The following is a 26,098-nucleotide window of genomic DNA, read 5'->3' as shown; positions in this document are numbered from 1 at the left end:
GATAGTTTTCTTGGACCGTAACGAAGCGCAGGCCTGGCAATCTCGACTCTCGTGCTCTGGGGACAAGCACAGATTGCATACCTCATGTAGATCAGTGTGGGGAAATTTGTGTCCACACTCAGGGCACTTCTTGAAGGGTGTTTTTTCTATGAGCCAAAAGCCCAATGGTGCAGTTGGGCCCAACAGCCCTGACGATCGCAGAAATCGAGAACTACAAAGTTTTTCGACGCGAGTAACAAGGAAAACGCGATCGAAGACGATACCAACGGTATGCTGGAGGAATGGAAGTGGAAAGGCGATTGGCAACGGGACCGAACGATAAGCACACCCGAGCCAGATGGCGGAAAAAACAATCTGAAGATGGAGTCGATGCCCATGCGCGCTATGCTCCACAGGAGGAGTCATCTACCAGACAAAGACTCTTTCGAGACAACAACAAAGTGTAATCATCCGGGCCCACCACCAGATGGCGAACTATGCACTAGTGTGTGATCTGCAGCCCATATGCCTCGAACAGCCAGTTGTTCTCAGCTAGGCTTGGCGCTGTAAGGCCACGGTGAAGGAATCCGCTCTACCCAGCAAGTCAGTGGTATCCAGTCCATATCTGAACTTAGATGCAGGTCTCCTGTCAAGAAAAGCTTAGGAAAGTAAGGTCTGGGTCTCCTCCGAAACCATGGGCAGTAGCTGTGCAACAGAATCCCAGAGAGCTTGGGAGTAATGGTCCAAAAGATACATGGCGTTCACAGACTACAGTGCCAGGATGGAGGAAGAAAACAACTTCTTGCATAAGGGGTCCATTCTCTTGGATCCCCTAGCCAGTGGGGCTTTAAGGAAAATGCCAGGATTTACACTGGAAGAGGATGCCTGGACAACAAAGCGATCTAGAGTAGGGTGTTGTCTAAGGAAATTGGGGTCCCTTGGGGCAGGGCATTGGCAGCAGGCAATCATCTTGTTCACAGTAGCCCCTGTGCTGGGCTTGGACCAAGTCCAAGCATGGCAGCTGTAAGAGCTTTATTAAATAGGAGAAAAGGTTCTGAGAGGGAGGGGCACTCATAGCTGAAGCACCTCTGTCAAGACGTTCACCTTGATTGTAACTGAGGGCTAAGGTCTAAGACCTCAAACCCCTTCTCACCACCAGTGCAAACAACGCTCCCTCCTCCGCAGCCATGGTAGTGGGAGAAAGCATGACAGTATCTGGAGAAGTGTTCAGTCCGCCAAGTTCGCATTGATCTAAGGGCTGGTATTCTTTAGGGTCCAGCGACCCAGCGACCACCCCTTATCCTCCCTCAGTCCTAGCTCATAATAATAGGGCTCAGGCTCTGGCCTGGAATGCATGGCTTGAGACAGTGTCAGGGAACAGAATAGGGAAGGCACCGCCGGAGGCACGGAGAGCGTCTCCATCGGGATAGGCGCTTGGGAAGGTATAACCTCACCGGGGGGCCCGTCTGATACTGCGGTGGAGTTGCTGGTGTGGAACCAGTAGAGGCCTTTCCTGAACCCGCAAGGCCCAAAGGCTTGCGGGCCGCTCAAATATGAGGCACATGGCCTCATAAAACTTCTGAGGTGTAGCGGGGTTCACTCCGGCTCCCGGAAACTAGGGAACGTGAAGTCTCAGCCCAGGCGCAGGATCAACCACGGAGCCTGGGCTCAAATGACAACGCTTTCTCATCTGAGGCTCGTGACAGACGGGTCATGGTCGAAGACCTCTCTGACTTCTTGTGGTTTTTTTTTGGGTGGGACTTACCAGAGTGACCCAACGACTTGCAACGATATTAGACTCTGCATCCAAGTCCGGGAAATTCTGCTTGTCCAGGATAGAGACCGTGTATGCATCACACGTCGGGTGCGAGGAGCTGGAGGGACCGCTCCATCAAGGCCTTGGGGTGCATGGCGCGACAATCGGGTTAGGTCTTCAGCACGTGGTTGTGCTCCAGGCACCAGAAGCAAGCTAGAAGTGGGTCTGTCCCGACCTCTGCCGATGAAAGGGGCAGAAGGGCTTGAATCCTGCCTTCTTAGTAAACATCCCACAAAACATAAAAAAAGAACTATCAAAAAGTGACTGATGGGACAGCTGTGTCTGCAACTGGCATTGACTGGCGCGGAGAGAAAAGAACTGACATGCTGGGGTGGCACCTACATAGGCACTGTGCACGTCACTTCTGGCGTGGACAACGCCACATGGAGCCGAACAATGCCACCTACCGGTGCACAGGGGGTACTGCTCACAAAAAAATTCCAGATCCAGTCTGACAACTAATGATAATTCTAATTTAGAAAATCTGCTGTTAGAAGTCTCTATCAGGTATGAGGGAGTACCGGGAAAATCAGAACCTGAATTATCAACGGCCCCCATTCATTTCTTCATTTCTTAGGGGACCTCAGGTTCTCCACTTGTATTCACCATTAGTTACCAGTACCCCACTGTTGTGGGGCAGAGTTAAGAGGGGAGAGAACAGGGCCGACGTAATAAAGCTTTATGCTGACAATACTCAAATCATTGTCTTCTTTCTTACTTTTACCACAGAAGCCAAAATTAAGAACCACTGGTCTAAAGCATACATCCGGAAATAAAGACCTGCACAAATTGGCATCTTAGGCCTACATACCACTGCCTGCTTCCAGTATCCGTCAAAATTTGGCACTGGCCCATGATACTTCAATATTCTTATACAATCAATGCAATACACAAATTTACTTTAAGAATTAATTTACTCGTCTTGGAACATTTCACGCCTGTTCTGGGTTTTGCCACCACTCAGTCTGCTGCACCATGCGTAAGAAGTCACACATGGACTACTGGTGAATGGAAAAAAGCTCTCTAAATATACTCAAAGCAAGAGCCAAACATGATTTCAAATACGCGTACGCTACTTGATTGCTGGAAGCCTGGGGTCAGATCTCAGGCCCCATGTGTCTTCCTGGGATGGCTCTAAATCCAGAACACAATGAAATAAAAAAAAGTGCTTGGTATAAGCTTCAATGGGTCTGTTTCATAGAGCACCTTTTTCACGGACAAACTCTCCACTCTAAGCTTGCTGTCCATTCCCTTGGGTGCCCTATTCTATCCAGTGTCAAGCTCTGAACAACACCACAAGCGCACATCCTGATATGTAGCATATACAGTTAATGACATCACACCATGTGGGAAGGTGGCTCGCTCCCATTTTGTTCTCTATGCTCTTTAGTCCATGGATGATACACTGGTTCTTTCAGACCAAAGTAATGTTTGCAAAGTGTTTCCACCGGTTGAGGAACGTAATAAAAAAGTAAAAGACTCTCAATGTCACTTCCTATCCTTTGGTAACATCACTTCCTACGGTACTGCAGGTGCTGGATCCCATTTCCATGAGTGCACACGAGAAGAGGTTGCACTTCCTGATCTGGCTCTCACCCATGTGGTCACTCACCATACGTCCACCTGCCCTGTCAGCACCTGCCAATGGTGCTATCGCTATTCTCCAAGGAGGCATCATTTGTTTCATGATTCTAGAATGTTCGGCTGGTGGGGCCTGTCCTTTCTATTCCTAGTGGCCTCCGGTCTGCCACAGACGAAGCTCACCAGATATCTTGAAGTCGTTGAGCTGTATATTTTTCTCTCACTTGCGCCACAAACATAAAAAAGGTAGCTTGGCACATAGAAACTGCCTGTGCCTCCTTTCACACGAAGATCTGGATCCTTTCGCGTATTCCCTGCCTGCAGATTGGGCAGACGGTAAGGGCAGTGCTGCACCCCAGGCATGCCCCATGCCCGCACTGAAAGACCAACTTGATGTGGGTGTCAATGCAGATTGGGCAGGTCATCCTCTCCTCCATCTGGCGGTAACGACTTTGAAGCTCCTCCATGATCCGTGACTGGTCTGTGACTTCTGTGCCGGGGAGCGCATCCACTTCCGTGTTATCTGTGAATAGGGAATACGAGAAGAAGTTTAAATATTACTTTCTGTAATTCAGCATAACTAATCCTCAGCGACATGCAGATGTGACATGGTTCCTAATAAAATCATTGTCCCTTTGCTAGTTTTACTGAAACTCTTGTAGAGCTTGGGTTAAATCAGTTTCATGTAAGCATGTGAGGATAACTGAGGGCATATGCTGGCAGGGCTGTAAGTACCTGTTCTGTGCTTGCGGAAACCATACGATACTGTTGTTGTTGATGTACCTTTATGTGAAGGAAACCTGCACTGTGGCTGTTAGTACTGCACCCATTTGTTTCTCTTTTTTGTAACACCCCTACACCCAAAGACCTTTGGAGCATCAGATGCATAAGATGAAAGTACATAAAATTAGAGCACAACAATATAGACAAGCATTGCAAATGCAATAGGTCTCGCATTTGTTGGAGCTGGAGCTATTGGCATTGTTAATGGCAAGGTTTTGTACTTTGCAATAGGTCTTGTATTTGTTGGAGCGATTTACATTGTAAATGGCAATGTTTTTTGTTTATCCTTGGGGTTTTATATAGCGTGAACTTAACAGCCTCAGTTGTGAACTTCGATTCAGCACAATTTTGTGAGCCCTGAAATTTGCACAAGTAAAGTCTTAACAGTATAAATATGGGCACTGTTTAATAAACGAAGCAACTGCAATACAAGAGCAAAGGTGACCGAGTGACTGCTTCTGGGTTGACGGAGTTGCTTACAGTCACTGCCAGTTAAAGCTAGCAGGCCCGCTACTATGAGTTTATCAAACTTAAGGCTATGTTTTCTTATGTTATGCTATGCTATGTTATGCTATGCAATGCTATGTTTGTTGCATTTAGTTATGCTATGCTATATTTTGTTATGCTATGCTTTGTTTTGTTATGCTATGCTTTGTTTTGTTATGCTATGCTTTGTTATGCTATGCTATGTTTTGTTATGCTATGCTTTGTTGTGCTATGCTTTGTTATGCTATGCTATGTTTTGCTATACTATGCTATGTTTTGGTTTGCTATTCAATGCTTTGTTTTGTTATGCTATGCTGTTTTGCTATACTATGCTTTGATTTGTTATGCTATGCTATGTTTTGTTAATCTATGCTTTGTTATGCTATGTTTTGCTGTGTTTTGCTATGCTATGCTATGTTATGCTTTGTTTTGCTATGCTATGTTTTGTTATGCTATGTTTTGTTGTGTTTGGTATGCTATGTTTTGCTATGCAATGATATGTTTTGTTGTGTTTTGTTATGCTATGCTTTGTTATGTTTTGCTATGTTTTATTATGCTATGTTTTGTTATGCTATGTGTTGTTGTGTTTTGTTATGCTATGCTATGTTTTGTTTTGTTTTGCTATGTGTTTTGTAATGCTATGCCATGTTTGGTTATGTTATGCTATTTGTTTATACTATGCTATGTTTTGTTTTGCTATCCTATGCTTTGTTTTGTTATGCTATGCTATGTTTTGTTATGCTATGCTATGCTTTGTTGTTTTGTTATGCTATGCTATGTTTTGTTGTGTTTTGTAATGCTAGGCTTTGTTATGCTATGTTTTGTTGTGTTTTGCTATGCTATGCTTTGTTATGCTATTTTTTGTTGTATTTTGTTATGCTATGCTTTGTTTTGTTATGTTGTTTTGTTTTGTTATGCTATGCTTTGTTATGCTATGTTTTGTTATGCTTTGCTTTGTTATGCTAAGTTTTGTTGTGTTTTGTTATGCTATGCTATGTTTTGTGATGCTTTGCTTTGTTATGCTATGCTTTGCTTTGTTATGCTATGCTATGTTTTGTGATGCTATGCTATGTTCTGTTGTGTTTTGTTATGCTATGCTATGTTTTGTTGCGTTTTGTTATGCTATGGTTTGTTATCCTGGTGTGTGGTTGTGTGTGTGTGTGGGGTTGTGTGGGTGGGGTAGTGTGTGGGGTTGTGTTGTGTGCGTGTGGGGGGCTGTGTGGGTGGGTGTGTGGGGTTGTGTGGGGGGTTTGTGTGTGTGGGGTTGTGTGTGTGGGGTTTTGTGTGTGTGGGGTTTGTGTGTGTGTGGTTGTGTGTTGTGTGTGGGGTGTTGTGTGTGTGGGGGGGTGGTGTGTGTGTGGGGTTGTGTGTTTGTGGGGTTGTGGCTGTGTGTGTGTGTGGGGAGTTGCGTGGTGTGGGGTTGTGTGTGTGTGGGGATGTGGTTGTGTGTGGGGGTTGTGGGTGTGTGGGTTGCGGTTGTGTGTGTGGGGGGGTTGTGTGTGTGGGGTTGTGGGTGGGATAGTGTGGTTTTGTGTGTGGGGTTGTGTGTGTGGTTGTGTGTGTTTGGGGGGCTTGTGTGTGTGGTTGGGTGTGTGGGGGTGTGTGTTGTGTGTGGGTTGTAGTTGTTTGTGTGGGGGGTTGTGTGTGGGGGGTTGTGTGTGTGGGAGGGTTGTGTGGGGGTGTGTGTGGGGGGATTGTGTGTGTGGGTTGTGGGTGTGGAGGTGTGTGTGTGGGGTTGTGTGTGTGAGTGGGGTTTTGTGTGTGTGGGGTTGTGTGTGCGTGGGGTTGTGTGTGGGGTTGTGTGTGTGTGGGGGGTTGTGTGTGTGTGGGGTTGTATGCGTCGGCGGGTTGTGTGTGGGGGGTGTGTGTGGGATTGTGGTTGTGAGTGTGTGTGGGGTTGTGGTTGTGTGTGTGGGGGGTTGTGTGTGTGGGGGTAGTGTGTGTGTGGGGTTGTGTGTGTGGGGGTAGTGTGTGTGGGGTAGTGTGTGTGTGGGGTAGTGTGTGTGTGAGGGGTTGTGCGTGTGTGTGGGGGGTTGTGAATGTCTGTGTGGGGTTGTGTGTGTGTGTGGAGGTGTGTGTGTGTGGGGGGTTGAGGGTGTGTGTGTGGGGGTTGTGTGTGTGTGGGGGGGGGGGTTGTGCGTGTGTGGGGGGGTTGTGCGTGTGTGTGGGGGGTTGTATGTGGTGTTGTGTGTGTGTGGGGGTGAACCTGGAAAAAGTGAGAGCTCTGTGGCAGGTGGAGGTGGGGGGGAAGGTGCTGCTTTAAGAAAGTGGCTTCACTTGTGTACTTGCTGGTAAGTGATGAACTGCACTTTGAAATGCTATGTTTTCTTATGCTATGTTATGTTTTGCTGTGTTTTGCTATGCTATGCTTTGCTATGCTATGTTTTGTTATGCTATGCTATGTTTTGTTGCGTTTTATTATGCTATGCTTTGTTTTGCTATGCTATGTTTTGTTATGCTCTGCTATGTTTTGTTGTGTTTTGCTATGTTTTGTTATGCTATGTGTTGTTGTGTTTTGTTATGCTATGTTTGGTTATGTTATGCTATTTTTTTATACTATGCTATGTTTTGTTTTGCTATCCTATGCTTTGTTTTGTTATGCTATGCTTTGTTATGATATGCTTTGTTTTGTTATGCTGTTTTGTTGTGCTTTATTCTGTAATGCTATGCTTTGTTATGCTATGTTTTGTTGTGTTTTGCTATGCTATGCTTTGTTGTTTTTTATTATGCTATGCTTTGTTTTGCTATGCTATGTTTTGTTATGCTATGCTTTGTTATGCTATGTTTTGTTATGCTGTGCTTTGTTTTGTTATGCTATGTTTTGTTGTGTTTTGTTATGCTTTGCTTTGTTATGCTATGTTTTGTGATGCTATGCTATGTTTTGTTGTGTTTTGCTATGTTTTGTTATGCTATGCTATGTTTTGTTGCGTTTTGTTATGCTATGTTTTGTTATGATATGCTTTGTTATCCTGGTGTGTGGTTGTGTGTGTGTGTGTGGGGTTGTGTGGGCGGGGTAGTGTGTGTGGGGTTGTGTTGTGTGTGTGTGGGTGTGTGTAGGTGTGTGGTTGGGCGTGCGGGGTTGTGTGTCGGTGTGTATGTGTGTGTGTGGGGTTGTGTGTGTGGGGTTTTGCGTGTTTGTGGTGTGTTTGTGTGTGGGAGGGTTGTGTGTGTGGGAGGGGTGTGTGGGGGGTTGTCTGTGTGTGTGGGTTGTGGTTGTGTGTGTGGGTTGTGGTTGTGTGTGTGGTGTTGTGTGTGTGGTTGTGTGTGTGTGGTTGTGTGTGTGGGGTTGTGTGTGTGTTTGTGTGGGTGGGGGGGTGGGTTGTGTGTGTGGGGTTTTCTGGTTGTGTGTATTTGGATGGGGTGTGTTTGGGTGTGTGTGGGGAGTGTGGGGTTGTGTGTGTATGTGTGGGGTTGTGGTTGTGCATGTGTGGGGTTGTGCTTGTGTGTGAGGGGTGTTGTGTCTGTGGGGGGGTTGTGTGTGTGGGGAGTTGTGTGTGGGTTGTGGTTGTGTGTGTGGGGGGTTTGTGTGTGGGGTTGCGTGTGTGTGGGGTTGTGTGTGTGTGGGGTTGTGTGTATGTGGGTTGTGTGTGGGGGGGTTGTGTGTGTGGGGGGTTGTGTGTGTGGGGTTGTGTGTGTGGGGGGATTGTTTGTGTGGGGTTGTGTGTGGGTGTGTGTGTGGGGTTGTGGTTGTGCGTGTGTGTGGGGTTGTGGTTGCGTGGGGGGGTTGTGTGGTGTGTGTGGGGGGTTGTGTGGTGTGGGGTTGTGGGGGCTTGTGTGTGGGGTTGTGTGTGTGGGGTAGTGTATGTGTGGGGGGTTGTGCGTGTGTGGGGGTTGTGCATGTCTGTGTGGGGTTATGTGTGTGTGGAGGTGTGTGTGTGTTTGGGTTTGTAGCTGTGTGAGGGGGTTGTGCGTGTGTGTGTGTGGTGTGTGTGTTTGTGTGGGGTTGTGTGTGTGTGGGGTTGTGTGTGTGTGGGGGGGTTGTGTGTGTAGGGGGGTTGTGTGTGTGTGTGGGGGAGTGAACCTGAAAAAATTGAAAGCTCTGTGGCAGGTGGAGGTTGCTGCTTAAGAAAGTGGCTTCACTTGTGTACTCGCTGGTAAGTGATGATCTGCACTTTGAAATGGTTTTACAGCAAGCAATACACGCACATTGACAAAAACTGTTAAAGTGCTCAAACAAACGCACTGTGAAAGAACACACAGACATACATATTTTGGAACCTGGTTACATCAAACGAAGTGTCAACAATACCCTCAACGTAAATCAGTGCCATTTAAAGCGGTTTCTCGCTGCAATGGCGAATTCCAGGTGTGAGAGAGACTCCTGTCAAGAAGCTCAAAAGAAAATGGTCCAAGTTGCGGGACTTGCAGACAAAATGTGAGGTTTGTGGTATGATGTACTATAAAAACAAGGGAAACAAGGACTGGGCGATAAGGGAGGGGGAATGCCAGCAGGAAGGGAGGGGGTGACAAATGGTGTGCACTTTCGCGGCCGCTTTGATGTTCTCATTGGCTGCGCGGCTCACAGAGCATCAAAGCGGCCGCGAAATTGCTCCCAAAGCCTGCAGGTGGGCAAATGGTGCATGCACTGTGCCCGATCCGCCTGCAGACTTTGGGAGCATTTTTAAAAGTCCCTTACAATACTCTCAACAACGCATGCGCGTTGGTTCAGCGAAACCTAAAAAGCGGAAATTAGGACAATAAATGCAGAAAAAAAGTGTAGATATGTTATTAGTGTTGGACAGCGATGAAAAGAATACATCAAATGTCCCACAGAAGTAAAACCATAAGTGTAGAACGGAAAAAAAAATCCGTTTTTTGTAACGTACATCGAAGAATGAGTGGGGTGAAGCAGTACAGAATAAAGAAGATAAGAGGTGTAAGATTTCCTGTTTCACAAAATAGGCATGATGTAATGGGATTTGATAAGGCAGAGGTGGCATCAGGTGGGGGATGATCCATGTGTATCACAGCTGAGTCAAATGGTATTGAATAAATCTCAATCAGGCATCTGGCCAGCTAATTCCAGAAAGTAAGAGGATAAAGCTAGAGTGGAAGACCCACAGAACAGTAAACGAAAGTGCATAGACTGGCTGGTCTTAGGCATCTTACCATCCGGTATGTAAAATGGACTGGTGCCACTGAAGCTGTGTTCTAGTAAACTTAGAGTTGTGGATTTAATCTTGCCAAACCTGCAGAGCAAAGGCTGCAGTCCTTTGCCAAACTTGAGAAATGTTCCTGCAAGTCTCAGATGTGCGAGACAGTGCTCTATGATGAAGAACTTTGAAAATGCAGGGATCTTTTTGAAAGTATTCTTGTTTAATAGGATGGAGGCGCATTTGTTCAGAGTGTGAGACTGCATGCATCTGGAAGGTCCAAATAGGACTTAAATATCTTAAAAGGTATTACGGAATGCAAAAATAAATTTCCATGTGAGTCACGCATAAAACTTTCAAAGGTGAGTGTTACTTCCACTGTCAAATTTGCAGGGCCAGTCTGGCGCCTCAGACCAAAACATGAAGAGCATGACAATTTTGTACTCTTTATATCTTATAGAGTTCAATGTGAAGGAGACCAATTAAATAGCACTGAAGTAGGCAGCACAGAGATCAAAACTGCTTTAATCTGAGAAAGCGTGTTACTAAACCAACCATTTACCTTGCTATTTAGACTAGTAGCTCTGTCGGAAATAAGGACAATTAGTTGGTCAAGAGATAACACTTTTGTATTCAAATAGGAGAGGTTCTCAGTTGTGATTGTCAGGGGTTGGTCTTGAGTCTAAACAAACTTTTACAAAAGAGCATCTGCGGGAGGGTAGGCGACTGAACCCAAGCTTTTTTAATTTCAGATCTAGATTTTTATGAATGGTGGAACTGACTGAAGCATAATCTGACCAGGAGAGAGCCTTACACAACGATCCACATGCATGGGAATGTTGTGGAAATTAGGTTACAACTGTGACCTAATATTTATGTAAACAGCTCGACCAACAGGATTAAATCCAAAATGTCTACAGTGATAATTTCCTTTGTGAAGATGTTATTTAGATCATCTACCAAATTAATGAGATCCAGATGGTGAGGGTATGTAGGATGAGGTCACAATGTTCACCTAAAAAGGAGGCCACATCCCTTTAAAAAGAATTGTGTAAGAAGAACAGGTGCTTGTGGCATACCTTATTAGGAGGGAATCAAGCGTCTGAAATGCAGAACCAGATATTCTCTGCAAGATACATTCCTATAGCAGATAAAGACTAGCCACTGCAGGCCTGTCAATATTTAGGTACAACACAGATGAACGTGAGAAAAAGGTTTTGACAAGGAAATGGGGAGAATTCCACAATGAGTTCATGGATGCAGGGACCTTTTTTATTGTGGTTCTGGCAATGAAGTGGGCTTCTACCAATAGTACTTATTGAATGTGTAATTTGGCGAAAACATTCTGAGGATTTTGATAAACTCAAAAGAAAGGGTAGTCAATGGGTGCACTGTGGTGAATGAAGGTTGTGTTTTCATGCGCCTGAGTGTAGTGCTGATCTCAGATTTGTCATCCAGGAGTAAAGTAAAGCATGTGTTCTAAGTACTAGCTCTAAGCAGAGATGAAGCATGGCTATAGTATGTGGGATTATACAGTGCATTGCCCACTTCAGTTTTTCTCTGCATAATTACACAAGCATTGAAAATGCAATAGGTCTTGACTTTGATTAAGTTAAAGCCATTTGCTTTGCTAATGTTATGGTATAGCAAAGCAAATGGCTTTAACTTAATGAAAGGCGAGACCTATTGCATTTTTAATGCTTGTACAAGTTCATGTGTTCCTCATGAGTCAGAATTTGACTGGCAATTTACCAATCCCGAAAGTATTAAATGTGTTCCACACAGGCAAGTTATTTCCCAATCTAGTTTCAACTTTTAGCTGCCACAGAATCTTGATTGCCCTACTCACCCGGTCAAGTAGTGTCTGCTGCACTTTGCCTCTGGTGTGGGATGGCTGTGTGAAGGAATGGGGGTGATCCGATCCCGGACAGCGTGAAGACGGGTAGAAGGACAAAGTATGGTTCTGGGGTGACTCAATGCTACATGTATAACTCCAGGCCTCCTACTCACCAACTAGCCCAACTCTGTGACTTGCCTCCATTCATCTGAATTCATTAGACTGGCAGCAGAAACGACCAAAAAATGCAGCTTTTGTGCGCTGGGAGCTGTGACTTGTCTTGGAAGAATGTGCAAAAAGCGTAGAATTGAAATACGCGTATAATATGATTAAACCTGCACCCGGAAACCAAAGACACCCGAATCTGCAATTGGAAGAAAACGGGCTGAAACGGCACAGGAGTAACATGCATCCCAAATACAATGCAATCGATTCTAAACTGGGAATCAGCTGTGCGTGCCTCAAAGCTGGGCGTGGAACCCTTTCCTAAAAGGCACCGTTAGCACGCACGAAAGAGGGTGCGAGGCGCGCTCCTTAGACGACCGTGCACATTGAAATTCAGCAACAGAGCCACGTATTGCAACCCCAGATGCGTACTGCTGCCACCCAGGAATTCACGAGTACTAAATATACACAGGATAACTGAGATAAGCTGTTAAATCTGAGGGCGAAGAAACGGTCTAGCCACCAGAATCAGACACGCTTGCTGCCATAGACCACACATCTCACATGTTGTAAGCTGCCCGCAGACACTCCAGCCTGCGATCCAGCCTTCTCCGGTTTGCAAACGTAAACCTACTCGGCAGGATTTCAAATTGAGGCAAACTGTAACCGACATCTTGAGAGTATCAGTCCGCAATACAAAGTGCAAACCGTTACAAATCCCAGACAGAAGGGAGGCGGGGGCTCACAAAGGGTGTAGGCATCTAATCGCCGGTTTATACAACGTACCTGCCTCACTCACCTACACTAAAACAGGGAGAATTAAAAAAAGACTGCACATATGCAGATTGCTCAACAAGTTAAGAAATTGAGCATGAAAGGCGCTGTCTAGACATGAAAAAATACACAGACTCCTAAGCTGATGGGAGCTACTAGTGGTCTGTGTACCAACGCCTAATAGATAACACATTTAAATAATATGTTTTCCCTGCAGCTAAGCAAATGAAATGTTGACTTTCAGTCAGTCTAAACGGCGCTTGGGTGAAGAGAGCCTGACTGGCCAGAGTAAAGCAATATTTGAAAGGTTAATGACCTACTTCTTCAAGCAGTAAGTGAGCTAACAAAGGAATGACGCAAAAGCCTTATGATCCGACCAGCAGCACGGTCAGCAGGGTGACATCGCCCCGCACGTCCCAGTCAGTCGGCGGCACTAGCGATGAATTGCTGAAGAGACGTGGCGAGAAGTCCGTCTCATGCAGCTGCGGAATCCACCCGGAATAGTTTTTTTCGTTGGGATCAAGGCAGGCTGACAGCTGGAAGGGCTGCCGCCATGTCCAACCTCCCTGGAGCCTGCTGCTTTGCTCTCAGTGAACTAGAGTGGAAGTAAGCTGGCTGCTTGTAGGCACTGCCGGAGAGACTGAACCTGCCAGCAAAGCAAGCTAAGGGCAAACATTACAAGCCATCTTCGGGTGCCTGATACACTGCACAAAACCCCTCTCCGGCTACAAGAGACGTGGGAGTGGAGACCCCCTCCATGTGACGCTGGAAAATACACCCCCCCCCATTTACAAGCCATTCAGGAATTTCTGGTCCTCACACTATGGTTAATACGGCATTTAATACACAGATGCGAGAGGCACAAAACACATTATCTTGTTCCATGGGGGCGATTACTCTGGTCCCCTCTTATGAATAAACATAGCAAATGCTCATTAGCACACAGCAGCTTTAATTTCAGGAGAAAAATGCATATTAAGCAGCAAGGGACAGAGCAGTTAGCGGGGCTGAGCAGTGCACTGCAGAGGAGCGGGGCACGCAAGCTGCATACGCGAAGCAGCATTTTCGTTGCTATGACAACAAAAGCTTCGCAAAATGGCGTCGGACTGTCCACAGTCCGTACGGACACACGCATGCTGTTTGCTTTGGACAAATGGAGAGTGCAGCCATCTTTGTCCATGCAGACGCGTGCATGAAAGCCCTCGGCAGAATTGATTCCAAAAGGTACTCGCAATAGCGAGAGCAGCGCATGCGCTGCTTTTGCCAGGCGAGACCCAATAAAGGTTTAGAGGTAGGTACAGTCTAGAGGGGTGAAGTGGCATGGTAGAGGTTGAAGCTTCTCAACTGATACCACTTTTATTGCTTTGAACTTGTATTGGAATGCAGCCAGGTATGCTCAGGAATCCGGTTTAATTATATTTCTTTTGTGATAAAGTTTGATAAAGAGAGAGTGGTAGTAAGAGCTAGTGAGTTTATACAGGTGTATTTGCATTGCCCTATTTGCATTCTCCTAAAATCACTGAAAAGTAGGATATAGGCTACGATTGTCATCTTGGGTTTTCAGCTTCAAAGACACTGGATGTGCAAAATAAGCTGTAGGTGCTGCACAAACCTTTAGTTGTACAGAAGCTGTTATCTACCATCAGCGTCTCCGGATGTAGAGCAATTAATATAATTGTTTTACATCACTATATAATCAGTGAGAAATCATTTTGTTCCTGGATGGACAACTTTTGATATAGTAAAAAGTTGCAGGAGTTGGTGACAACGTTACAGTCGGGATCAGGCAATGATTAGACAGGACTTAGTGTATGTTATGAGGATGTAATAAGCATTGCTTATTAGGATGAATGCAAAAATGAGACATTTTTTAGATGTGTGAAGAAACTGTAAGGAAAATCTATGCTAAGATATGTATTCAGCAGCCCACATGCCTCGAACAAAAAGATTATTTATAGGGCACTGCTTGAATGAGAACTAACTAACTAAGCTGATGTCTCAGTTATGTATTTTACAATGGATTGACATTCAAGAGGTTGCTGTTGGGATGTAACAGAGGAGGATGTAGCTAAATACCTTTCCTGAATGAGGTAATCATTCTTAAACAGGGCCAGGTTCTTAAAAGATTGGATGATTACGAGCACAAAGGCAGAAGTGTTACTGGTAATTGCTTTCAATAGCAACAATGCATATATGTAAATAATGCTGAACGATTTAGGTTGCTAATGCAGTCAGGCGCACTTTATGTTTGCATTATCTGCTGTTGAAGTTTGTTAGCTAGATAAATGATATACAAAAGCCTTGAGGAGCTTAGAGAGAGGATGCAATCACCTTGCCTAATTCCTAATTGACCACCTGTAAATCTTGTGGGAATACAAGTGAGAACAGTGAAGACCCAGCTTTTGGTCTACTCCCCAGCTGTCTAATTTTAACAAACTGAGTGATGAGAACCCATATGGTGGGTACTAGCTGCTGCAATGTTCTACAGAGTAAGAAATTAGTTACTTAGAAATAACACCAATTTTGCAGTTTGAAACGCCTGTAGAATCGTATCCGGTGCACTATTCCACCATGCTGTGCTTGGATCCAGACGTATTCTTTGAAATATATATATATATTTTGGGCGTCAATGGTATGCTGAGCCAGTAGTATATGCATGTACCAAATGCCTCAGTACATACTTGGCATCTTCAGATTGGTTTTTTTTCTTTATATGTTAAGTATGCACAAATTCGGACCTCTATTTGTTTTATTAGTGGCCACTATTTTTCTTTTTTTATTGGAGGTAGGACGATCATGTGGATTTGTAAGAGATTCCAGCTGCAAAAGGAACAGGTTATTTACCCTGTAAGCATCTGTCCATGGCATGGAGTGCTGCAGATACAAATGCTTTACATACTCCTGCCTTCTACTGTTGCGCTCGGATGTGTGCAACTTATTTTTCTTCAAAGAAGTCAGCGCCAGCTGGGCACGGATGTAGGGAAGGTCGGTAGGTGAGAGTTTATATGTATTGTCTACTCTTGGGAGTGACAACCCTGGCCTTGTTGGGCTCCTTGAAGGTGCAGTTTTAAGTATCTACAGACAAAGAGGGCCAAGGAAGATTTATAGACCTCCAAGTCTAATCAATATCACTCACAAAACAAAAACCTTAGTCTTCAAGCAAGAAGAAAGAAACAGGGTAAAACAACCAAGCTGAGATAGGTATATTCCCTTTTACGGAAGATTTCCCTCACCCACCAATTGTGGCATGCTTCATCATTGGGAATCTCCTCACACTGTGACAGCTGATTAGGGTACAGGCTACAAATCCCTGCCTGAGATGGGGGATTTTGCTGATGTTTAAAGGGAAACATGGTAAATCCCTCTGCTGAGCTAATAAGTGGTAGGGTATGTAGCGCGAGCAAGTGATATAGGGCCCGATGTAGGTAATTCCGATTTACCTACTCTTAAATACCGAATCATACCGATTCAGTATTTAAGAGTAGGTAAATTGGAACTGGGAAGATGTAGGTAATTTTACTTTTACAATTACCGATTCTGTAAGATTCGGTATTTGCCGATTCGGTAAATACCGAATCGGTATTTCCTATTGATTCCTATGGGCCTTGAAGCCCATAGGAATCAATGGGAAATACCGAATCGGTATTTACCGAATCGGTAAATACCGAATCCTGGCAGGGGGAACGGGGTGTCACTTTGACACCCTGTAGCACCCCAATTGCAGGCTTGTGTGCCATGTGGCACACATACATGCCCTAAGGGCATGTCTGTGTGTCACATGGCATAGGTGTACATGCACAGATGTGCATGTACACTGGATTTCGGTATTTTACCACCCAATAGGATTGGATGGTAAATACCGACTCCTAAAGGGCCTGTGGCTCTCATTGAAGTGCCAGCCACATCTGGATTTACCGAATCAGTAAATATACCGATTCGGTATTTTACCAAATCGGTAAATTTACCGATTCGTTAAAAATTATCCCCCCTACATTAGAAAACCCTAATACCGGTCGGTAACGGCCGAATTCGGCCGTTACCGATCGGTATTAGGGCTCCTACATCTAGCCCATAGTGATATAGTGATTAAAACTGGCTCGAAGGTTTGTGAACAACTTTATTAGTGCGCATCTGGGTCAGGATTAAAACAGATGTTCATTACAGTAGAACATTAGTCCTCCTTGAATGCATCACAAAAGGAGGTCAACATGTTTCTACAAGTTTAGCCTCAGAAGAGATGTGTAGGCATTCTTCAGGACCTGTGCATAGAAGTGCTACTGCTCAAAAAGGTGTGCTCATTTAGAGAAATACAAAACCAAAACGGTGGTCCACTGTCAAAGAGGATCCACTGTTCATCAACCTGCAGTCAAGGGGTATGGTGCCTCAACTCAGGGACCCTGGCAAGGGCTCAGGGTGCACTCTGTCCTTTAGGGAGGCCTTCTGGTATAGTCCACCCACCGCTTGGTTCAAGGACCAAGCCTCTTCTGAGGGTATGTATATGTTCTTCTATTGAGGCCTCTTTATAAAGCAGCACCCAGAGAGGGGTCTGGCCTGCCCGACTAGGCATATCCCTGGATAGATTAAGGCATTTTGCACATCTGTGTCTTAAGGAGCTCCATGTAAATATGTGTTTCTCCAGTATACCATACTAGAGTTCTCAGACTGTTCTCTAGAAAATTAGGACTTGGGCTATTACCCCAGTGTCTTAGTCAATTTTCTCAGGGTACTCCACATTCCTGGGAGATTGTGTCCATCCTTGGCACAGCTTGGCAAGCCACCATTTAGATATCTTTTTTTACCATACCTACATTCACGAATATCATACAAGTCAATAAACTGCATATTTTGAGGGGGAGGTTGTTACATGTAGCACACCCTGCAAGATGAATTATTTTTAGGTGCTTGGATTGAATTTAGGGTGTGAACTCAGTGCTTAGAAATGGCCTCCTCCTTTGAGTGGGACAGTAAAATACATTGAAAGTGAGCATTTTGTGAAGGTAGGGGCTCAAAACAAAACAATTTATAAAAAGGTTACTGCTCAAAAAAGGCAGTACACGTTGAAAGAGAGGCTTGTGAAGCCAAAGCTCAAGTAAGTAGATTCTTCAAATAGGTAGTTCGAGAAATTAACAAGGCTTAAGTTTGGAAGGCAGAATTTTTCTCAATACTTTGGATATGCACAACTGCTATTTGTTTTGAAATAATAATACATTTACCTATGTTGTAAAAACAAAGGAAACAATAATTCCACAAAACCTAATACATTAAATACTTAGGACAAAAATGAAAAGCGAAGCCACTAAGGACACTCCTAAATAGGAACTTTAAGAGGTATGGTTAAACATATATAGAATTAAAATGGATTATTCACAAAACTAGATAGACATTCCCTCAAAACGACTGACGTTTTATGATTGTATCTATGTAGTTGGCACTACAAACACCAATGTTGGACAGGATTACATCAAAAGCAGTAACATAAATTGAGGAGCATGGACGAGAAGATAGTGCACAAAGGTAATACAGAAACCCGTTCCTTGGAGTGATCATGGTATACATTCTCTGAGTGACATCAGCCAAGAGGACAAAGGAGGCAAGTGAACACTTGTGCTGCATTCGTGGGTTTCTGAAGGTAGAACCAAGCCTTATATTGAGTACTAGGTTAGGAGAAGAAGCTGCATGAACAATGAAGTGGCATAAGAGAGTTTGAGGGTGATAGGGCAGTGTTGGCTTCATAGGAGAAGGGAATGAGCTCTACAGACTGCTGCTGCCACCGCAAGAGGGGAGATGGTGAACTGTAAGTTTAAGAAACTAGGCTATTGAGGGGTTGGAACACTAGTGGCTTACTATATACACAATCCCTTCAGCAGTGATTCTAGGAATGACTAGGGATGGAAAACGTATTTGAGTGGGGGTGCTGAAATTATGATTGCAAATACAAAAAAGTTAGTAATCATATCACTCAGTGGCTTAAAGTCTCAGAACAACATGCAGCAATCTCCCATCCCTCGATCTAGCTACACTGTGGGGAGCTTGACGTGGGACTGAGATGGTTAAACAGGCAACAAGAGCATAAATCAAGGATGTTGTCAAGGAATTAAGAGCCAGTGAGATTGATCTAGTATGTGGTGCCACCTTAGTCCTACTTGTAAATAACATATCCTAGTCTTGGCAGAGTGGTAAGTGATGTGTTGTGGACTGGGCAAGTGGCAGCGGGCAACAGGTGTTAATTAAATTGATGGAAGAGCTCTGCCTTTAGCTGTCAAAATTATTTTCCAGGTTTTCGGCAAATGTGCTGACATTGTGCTGTAAAATATTTTTTGAAGGTTAATTCATCAGTGTTCACTGTGCCAAAAAACAAGCTGCCTCAATCACGGAAAGCAATTCTCAGTTCCCATCATGGAACACTCATCTTCGGATCATTCTAATTAAACAAATGCCTCATAGCTACCTTGTTTGAGCTTTTTGGTGATGGTGACCTGACACTTGATGCACTTTTTCATTCGCCGGGAACATTCTGGAAAAGGCAAAGATGCTAAGTTAGACAGAGAGTTAACAGGAAGACAGCATACTCTACATACACAGGTGGAAAATATGTACCCTCTACTCCTAAAAATAACATGTCTTCTTGATTGTAGTCGACAAAAAAAAAAAAAAAAAAAGAAATACATTTATGGTTCTAGGGAAAAGCATTATGATGCGTTTAAGTGGATAGGGATTGTGTCGACTAAGACCACAGTTCTTAAAGTATTTAATCTTTCAGTTTGGTGAATTGAATAATACGGTAGATTACATAAGGAAAATGTAACTTACCCAGTATGCATCTGTTCTTGGCATATAGAGCTGTAGAATCATATGCTTTAGCATAGATCACCATCTAGTGTTGGGTCCCAATGTTTGCACTTTATTTTTCTCAAAGAAGTCTTTGTAGTCACAAGGTGGGTGACTCCTCCCTTCGGTGATAGTGTGCATGGGCATCGGCTCCGTCCTTAGATTGATTTGCCATAAAGGGTGATGAAGGAGTTAGTAAAGTAATAAAGATAGATGTCCATGTGTAATGTATCTAAGTAAGATAATACTGCCACAGTTAGACGTACCCGGGGAGACGGGTGGGTGCATATGATTCTACAGCTCTATATGCTAAGAACAGATGTATACTGGGTAAGTAGCATTTTCCGTTCAAGGCATATGAGCTGTAGATCATATGCTTTAGCATAGACTATACAGCAGTTATCTCCCAAGCGGTGGCTAACCTGTAGCTGTTGCAGTGGTTTGAAATAGTGTTCGTAAAACTGCCTGGCTTACACTAGCTTGCTGTCTTGCTAACACATCTACACAATAGTGTTTTGTGAATGTCTGTGGTGTAGACCATATTGCAGCTTTACAGATGTCATCTAATGGTGTATTCCCTAAGAATGCCATAGAAGGTCCTAGTTTGCGTGTATAGTGTGCTCTAGGGGGAATTGTTAATGTGTGTTTAGTTTTAATGTAGCATATGTGAATGTACCTAACTAGCCACTGTGCAATACCTGCTTTTGATATGGGATTGCCCTTGTGCGGTGGCGAAAAAGCAACAAAAAGTTATTTTGTTTTCCTAAAGGATTTTGTTCTTTGTAGTATAGTATGGCTCTTTTAACATCTAATGTGTGAAGATCAAGTTCTGCCACTGAATCTGGTTGAGGGAAGAATACATGCAACTCAACAGACTGATTGATATGAAAGGCAGAAACGACTTTGAGTAAAAATTTGGGATTAGTCCTAAGAACCACTTTATTTTGGTTTATTTGTAAAAATGGTTCTTGTATCGTTAAGTGCCTGAAGCTAAACCACTATTCTAAGAGATGTGTTGGCTACAAGGAAGGCTGCCTTCCATGTCAGAAACTGAAGTTCACATTTGTGTAAAGGTTCAAATGGTAGACCCATGAGTCTGGTGAGAACTATATTGAGATTCCACACTGGAGAAGGTGGAAGTCTAGGAGGAATGATTCTTTTGAGTCCTTCCATAAAAGCTTTGATAGCTGCTACTCGAACCAGAGACGAATGCTGTCGGTTTTGTAAGTAAGCAGCAAGATGTAAGCGTATGGATGTATACGCCAAATTAGAACGCTGTAGGTGTAATAGGTAACAAATGATGCTTTGGATTGAAGCATCTAGTGGATTGATTTGATTGTTGACACAGTAGACTACAACCCGTTTCCATTTTGCTGTGTAGCATGCTCTTGTGGTAGAGCGCCTAGCCCTTTTGATGATGTTCATGCAGTCTGGCGGAAGGTTAAGGTAGCCAAACTCTAGGATTTCAGGTGCCAGATCGCAAGGTTGAGATGACTGAGTGTCTTATCTCTCCATGGCTCTGCGTGAGAAGCTTGGGTGAGAGGTATAGTTTTTGGTGAGGAACTACTGATAGTTCAAACAACTTTGTGAACCATGGCTGTCGAGCCCATGTTAAAGCAACTAGGATGAGTATGAGGGAATGCTGTATGAGCTTCCGAACCACTAATGGAATTAGCGGGAGAGGTGGAAAAGCGTAAGCAAATTTTCCTGACCAGTTCATCCATATCGCATTGCCTTTGGATACCGGGTGTGGGTGCCTGGAGGCGAATCTTGGGCATTTTGCGTTGAGGTGTGTGGCAAAAAGACCTATTTCTGGGTAGCCCTACATTTGGAAGAATGGGAGGAGAACTTGAGGAGGAAGTTCACATTTGTGGCTCTGTTGTTGTTGACGACTGACCAGATCTGCAATCTGGTTGTTTACTCCTGGGAGGTGTTCTGCAAGGAGATATCTTTTTGGAGGTATGGCCCATCTCCAGATGCTTTGAGCTAGTTGCGAAAGCTGTAAGGAGTGTGTCCCCCCCCTGTTTTTGTATGTAGTACATTGCTGTCATGTTGTCTGTATGAACTAAGACAGCTTTGCCTACTAGATGCCGTTGAAAAGCTTTGAGAGCAAGAAATATTGCTAGCTCTAGATGGTTTATGTGGATTTGCTTCTATTGTACAGTTCACATGCCCTGAATGATGTGTTTTTGAAGATGAGCCCCCCAACCAGTGAGAGATGTGTCTGCTGTTAGTACCATCTGTGGAACTGTGTAATACCCTTGTAAAGGTTTTGTATGTTCCACCACTGCAGAGAGCGATGGCTGCGGCCGTCTACCAACACTAGATCTGATAACAGTTCTTGAGCCTGGTTCCACTGACATGCTAAGCATTCCTGTAATGGGTGCATTTGGAGCCTTGCATAAGGAACAATAAAAATGCAGGAGGCCATCATTCCGATCAATTGCATGAACACTCAGGCTGATAGAGAGTGTTGAGGTTGAAAGTGTGATATTAGATTTTTCATGTTGAATATCCTGACTGGGTTGGGGTATGCTAGAGCTTTGCAACTATCTATTGTAGCTCCTAGATATGCTTGTGGGTTTGATGGCTGGAGATGAGATTTGGCGAGGTTGACAGTGAACCCCAAGTCGTGAAGTAGTTGAACAATTCTTTAAATGTGGAGTAAGCAGCTGTGTTGCGATTTGGCTTTTATTAGCCAATTGTCTAAATAAGGGAAGATGTGAATGTTTTGCCTTCTTAAGTGAGCTGCAACTACTGCCAGACACTTGTTAAAGACTCCCGGTGCTGTAGTTACCACAAACTGGAGAACTTTGAATTGATAGTGTGTTCCCTTCACCAGAAACCTGAGCTATTTTCTGTGAGCTGGGTGAATGGGAATATGAAAGTAGGCGTCCTTTAAGTCCAGAGTGGATACAAAGTCGCCCTGCTGAAGCAGTGGAAGCACCTGTTAGAGTGTGACCATGTGGAAGTGGTCTGATTGAATGTAGAGATTTAGCGGAGAGGTTTAATATAGGCCTGAGAGAGCCATCTGTTTTGGGGATTAGAAAGTACAGGGAGTATACTCCTGTCCCTTGATGATGAAATGGAACTGGATCTATTGCATGATTCTAAAAAAGAGAGAGAACCTCTTGTTTTAGGAGAGCAAGATGTTCTGGTGACATTGTATGTGGTTTTGGAAGAATAGTTGGGAGAGTGCTTGTAAGCTCCAGGCAGTAACCATACTGGATAATTTGTAGTACCCACTTGTCTGAGCTGATTGAATTCCAGACAGGCAGGAATTGTGAGAGACGCCCCCGACAGGTGTGGAATGATCAGAGGTAGAGGAGGGATGTCACTGTTTGTATGATGGGGAAGTGCGTGTGGAGTTGCCTTTGCCTCTTCCCCTATTATTGATCCCTCTATAACCTCCTCGAAAATAGCCTCTGGAAGAGGTGGATTGATTATTCCCCTTGTAAGAGGAGGAGGGATTTTCTGTGGACACTGTGTTTGAGCCACCCCTGTAAAAGGAGTGGTGAAAGGATCATCTGATAGTTGGTAATAGTAAAGCACCCATAGACTTTGCAACCTCAGTGTGCTTTTTCATTTTTTCAAGGGAGGTATCTACAGCTGGCCCAAAATGATGTTCCTTATCAAAAGGCTGGTTTAGTATGGAGGATTGTACCTCCTGTTTAAATCCGGAAATTCTAAGCCAAGCGTGTATGCGCAGCAGTAAACTAGTATTTACTGTACAAGCTGCTGTGTCTGCTGCATCCAGTGCACATTTAATGGAAGTTTTACTGATAAGTTTGCCTTCCTGGATAAGGTCATTAGCTTTTGCTTTGTACTGATCGGGTAAGTGTTGCGTGAGTTGTTCTAACTCATCATAATGAGCCCTATCATAGCGTGCTAGCAGAGCCTGAGCGTTTGCAATACGTCAATAGTTTGCAGCCTGTGTAGCCACTCTCTTACCTGAGGCGCCAATGAGCTTGGACTCCTTATCAGGAGGTGGAGACTCACCTGTAGTTTGAGAGTTAGGTCTCTTGCGATCGTTAGGGACTACAAGAGAGTCAAAAGACAACTGACCTTTAATATAAGCACGGTCTGTAGGAGAATGTTTGTAATTTTTGTCTACTCTGGCTGTGAGTATTCTAGCTCTAACTGGGTCTTTAAAGACCTCATCCCTGTGCTTTAACATGCCCTTTAGCATAGGTAAAGTGTGAGTAGATCTTTGAGAATAGGTGAGTGTCTCAAAGAGGAAATCTTCTTCCAAAGGTTCTTTATGGAGCTCCACCCGTGATATTTGCAGCTCTGTTAATGAGTTGAGCGTATCCAATGTTATCATCAGGTGGGGAGGGTCTAGAAGGAAACATGTCAGGGTCATTATCTGGATCTGGTTCCTTATCATAATTTTCCCAAGGATCAGTATCTTGAGGTTTGTCCTGATCTGGTGGTATGTCCTGTTCCTAATCAGTATCCCCATTCCCACCCCCATAATCCTCATCCTGAATGCTAGGTGAAAGTGGAGGTGGCAGTAAATTTGATGGTGAAATAATCAAATTCGGATTTATAGGAGGAGAGGGAAGTGGAATGTAAGGTGGAGAAGGGTTAGTACCAATGTCCTTTGTCTTGGGAGGTATAGAAGGGTCTTCTGTAAGGTCCAGCTTCCGTTTTTAGGAAGAGTGGCCTGGATATGCCCTGTTTTAGGGTTAATAACAAGTCTTTTATTTTGGGTCCAAAGATGGTTCATCGGACTGAGGCTCTTTTGGTGGAGTGTCCTTTTCCTGGTTTGCTGTTTTTTTCGGTGGCGAGAGTTTCGGCTCCGGCTCATTTGGTGTTGTAGGTTTAGGCTGTGGGTCTTTGCGTTTGGCGCTTTTGGGCTACAATCCTTTCGGTGCGGAGGGTTTCCGTCCGAGCCTTTTGGTGCGGAGGATTTGGGCTCAGAGTCTTTTAATACCGAGGATTTCGGCTCAGCGCCTTTTGGTTCAGAGGTTTTTTCGGCTTTGAACCTATACGTGTAGGGGATTTCGGTTCTAAACTTTTAGGTTTGGAGACCTTATGTTCCAAAGTCTTCGATGTCGAAGGTGTACACTTCGGTCCCGGTGGTGTGGTGACTCGTAGAGACTTGGACTTTTGTTTCAGTGCTGAAGGTATTGGTTCGGCACCGGAATGGGGCCGGCTCGAGCCCGAGCCGGAAGGCTTTTCTTTATGTCTCTTAGCTGGGCTGGAGGGTGGGGCATCGGAAACTTTTTGTCGGTGCCAACTAGAGGCGAAGGTGGTACCGGAGCCTTTGTTTTATGTTGGCTGGGCACAGGGGTATCAGTACTCACGGTATGCTGACCCCGAGTGATGTGCTCTTCTTCCTCCATCTCGGAGTCTGCTTCAGACACGAGGACCTGTTCTTCTTCCTTGGCTCCTTTGACTGGATGTTGGATATCTGGATCTTCTCCGAAGATGTCCGGCACGGTGCCGCTGTGGTAATGCATCTGGTGGCGTTGAGCCGGACTATCACAAATTGTTTTCTTTGATCAGAATGACCAACACGCTTCACAGCCCTTTTTGTTGTGTTCCAGGGATAAGCAGAGGTTGCAGACCTCGTGCAAGTCGGTGCGTGGAAACTTAGCACAACACCCGGGACATAGTTTAAATGGAGTCCGTTCCATCGGCTGCTAGCGCGGTCGGCACAGGTAGGCCCAACGGCCCGCCTCGAGTTTCGCGACTGAAGGTTTTCTCAGTTTGGACGATGCGCATCGAATGAAGAACCGCAATCGAAGACAATACCGTCCAGGGTAGAGGATTGCGCGTCGAAGAAGTTCGAAAACGATACCGAACCGGAACATCGCAATACACATCCGAACCCGATGGTGGAAAAAAAACAATCTAAGGATGGAGCCGATGCCCATGCGCATTATCACCGAAGGGAGAAGTCACCTACCAAGTGACTACAAAAACTTCTTCGAGAAAAACAAAGTGCAAAGATCCGAACCCAACAATAGATGCCGATCTATGTTAAAGAATATGATCAACAGCTCATATGCCTAGAACACAATGATTTTATGGGGGACTAGAAGAGCAGAAAAGTAAGAAATATTGCATTTCCAAACTGTTTAGGCAAACAGTACACTCTGTTACTAAAGAATCTCATAATAGTTTGTGCATGACTGACGGTGCTCTAGTTGTCTTGCAGCTCGGAATAATGCTTTTTTGGGATAAACTTCCTTTAAAGGTGGTGTTCTTGAGGGAAATCAAACAGAAGAATGGAGGCAACTGCTGTCATAAATGAATAGACAGCAGAGAATCTGTCTCCCTACAAGCTGTGAAAGCTGGTTGTGGTAAGGTGGCAATAGTGAAGAGAGAAAGAAAACCCTCATGCTGAGCTAGGTTGTTTGAGCAACATGAGTGATGGAAATCCAGGGCCTATTTGAATAAAATGTTGTTAGTGTTGTACATGGAAAGCTACTCAGAGTACATGTGCAAATATTGGCAAGTGTCTTAAAAAAGAAAGAAGGTTTTTGTAGGAGGCAATTAAGGAGGTTATTGCACAGATATCGTTGGAACAAGGAAGGGAATTCATCAGGGTTCTGTTTGAGGTGAATGTGAGGTGGTGGTGCAATCTTTTGGGGACGGAGGAAGCTGAAGAGAGCAGAGGTAAGAGTGGATGAGAAAATAAAAGAACAAAGATGCACCTAGTTCTGACAGAAACCTTGGGGGTTCTGAATAAATAACAAGAACAGAAAAGATACATTCATTTTAACAATAGTTTTGAAGCTAGATATC

At 44.4% G+C, this 26,098-nt stretch overlaps 1 protein-coding gene across 8 annotated transcripts in view; it reads right to left on the bottom strand.

Annotated features, from left to right (window-relative positions):
• Positions 1-2,690: 2,690 nt before the first annotated feature.
• Positions 2,691-26,098, bottom strand: part of MIB2 (MIB E3 ubiquitin protein ligase 2) — a 402,179-nt gene continuing 378,771 nt past the window's right edge. For all 8 annotated transcript variants that reach the window (XM_086921481.1, XM_086921485.1, XM_086921483.1 and 5 more), the window contains 2 exons: positions 18,963-19,028; positions 2,691-3,899 (listed from right to left, as the gene is read on the bottom strand). In XM_086921481.1, the coding sequence (XP_086777607.1) occupies positions 3,658-3,899; positions 18,963-19,028 (308 nt within the window). In that variant the 3' untranslated portion in view covers positions 2,691-3,657. The remainder of the gene's footprint in view (positions 3,900-18,962; positions 19,029-26,098) is intronic.

Source organism: Lissotriton vulgaris, chromosome 5, assembly GCF_964263255.1.
Source record: "Lissotriton vulgaris chromosome 5, aLisVul1.2, whole genome shotgun sequence".
Lineage (NCBI taxonomy): Eukaryota > Metazoa > Chordata > Amphibia > Caudata > Salamandridae > Lissotriton > Lissotriton vulgaris.
This window is presented reverse-complemented; position numbering and strand designations above follow the sequence as displayed.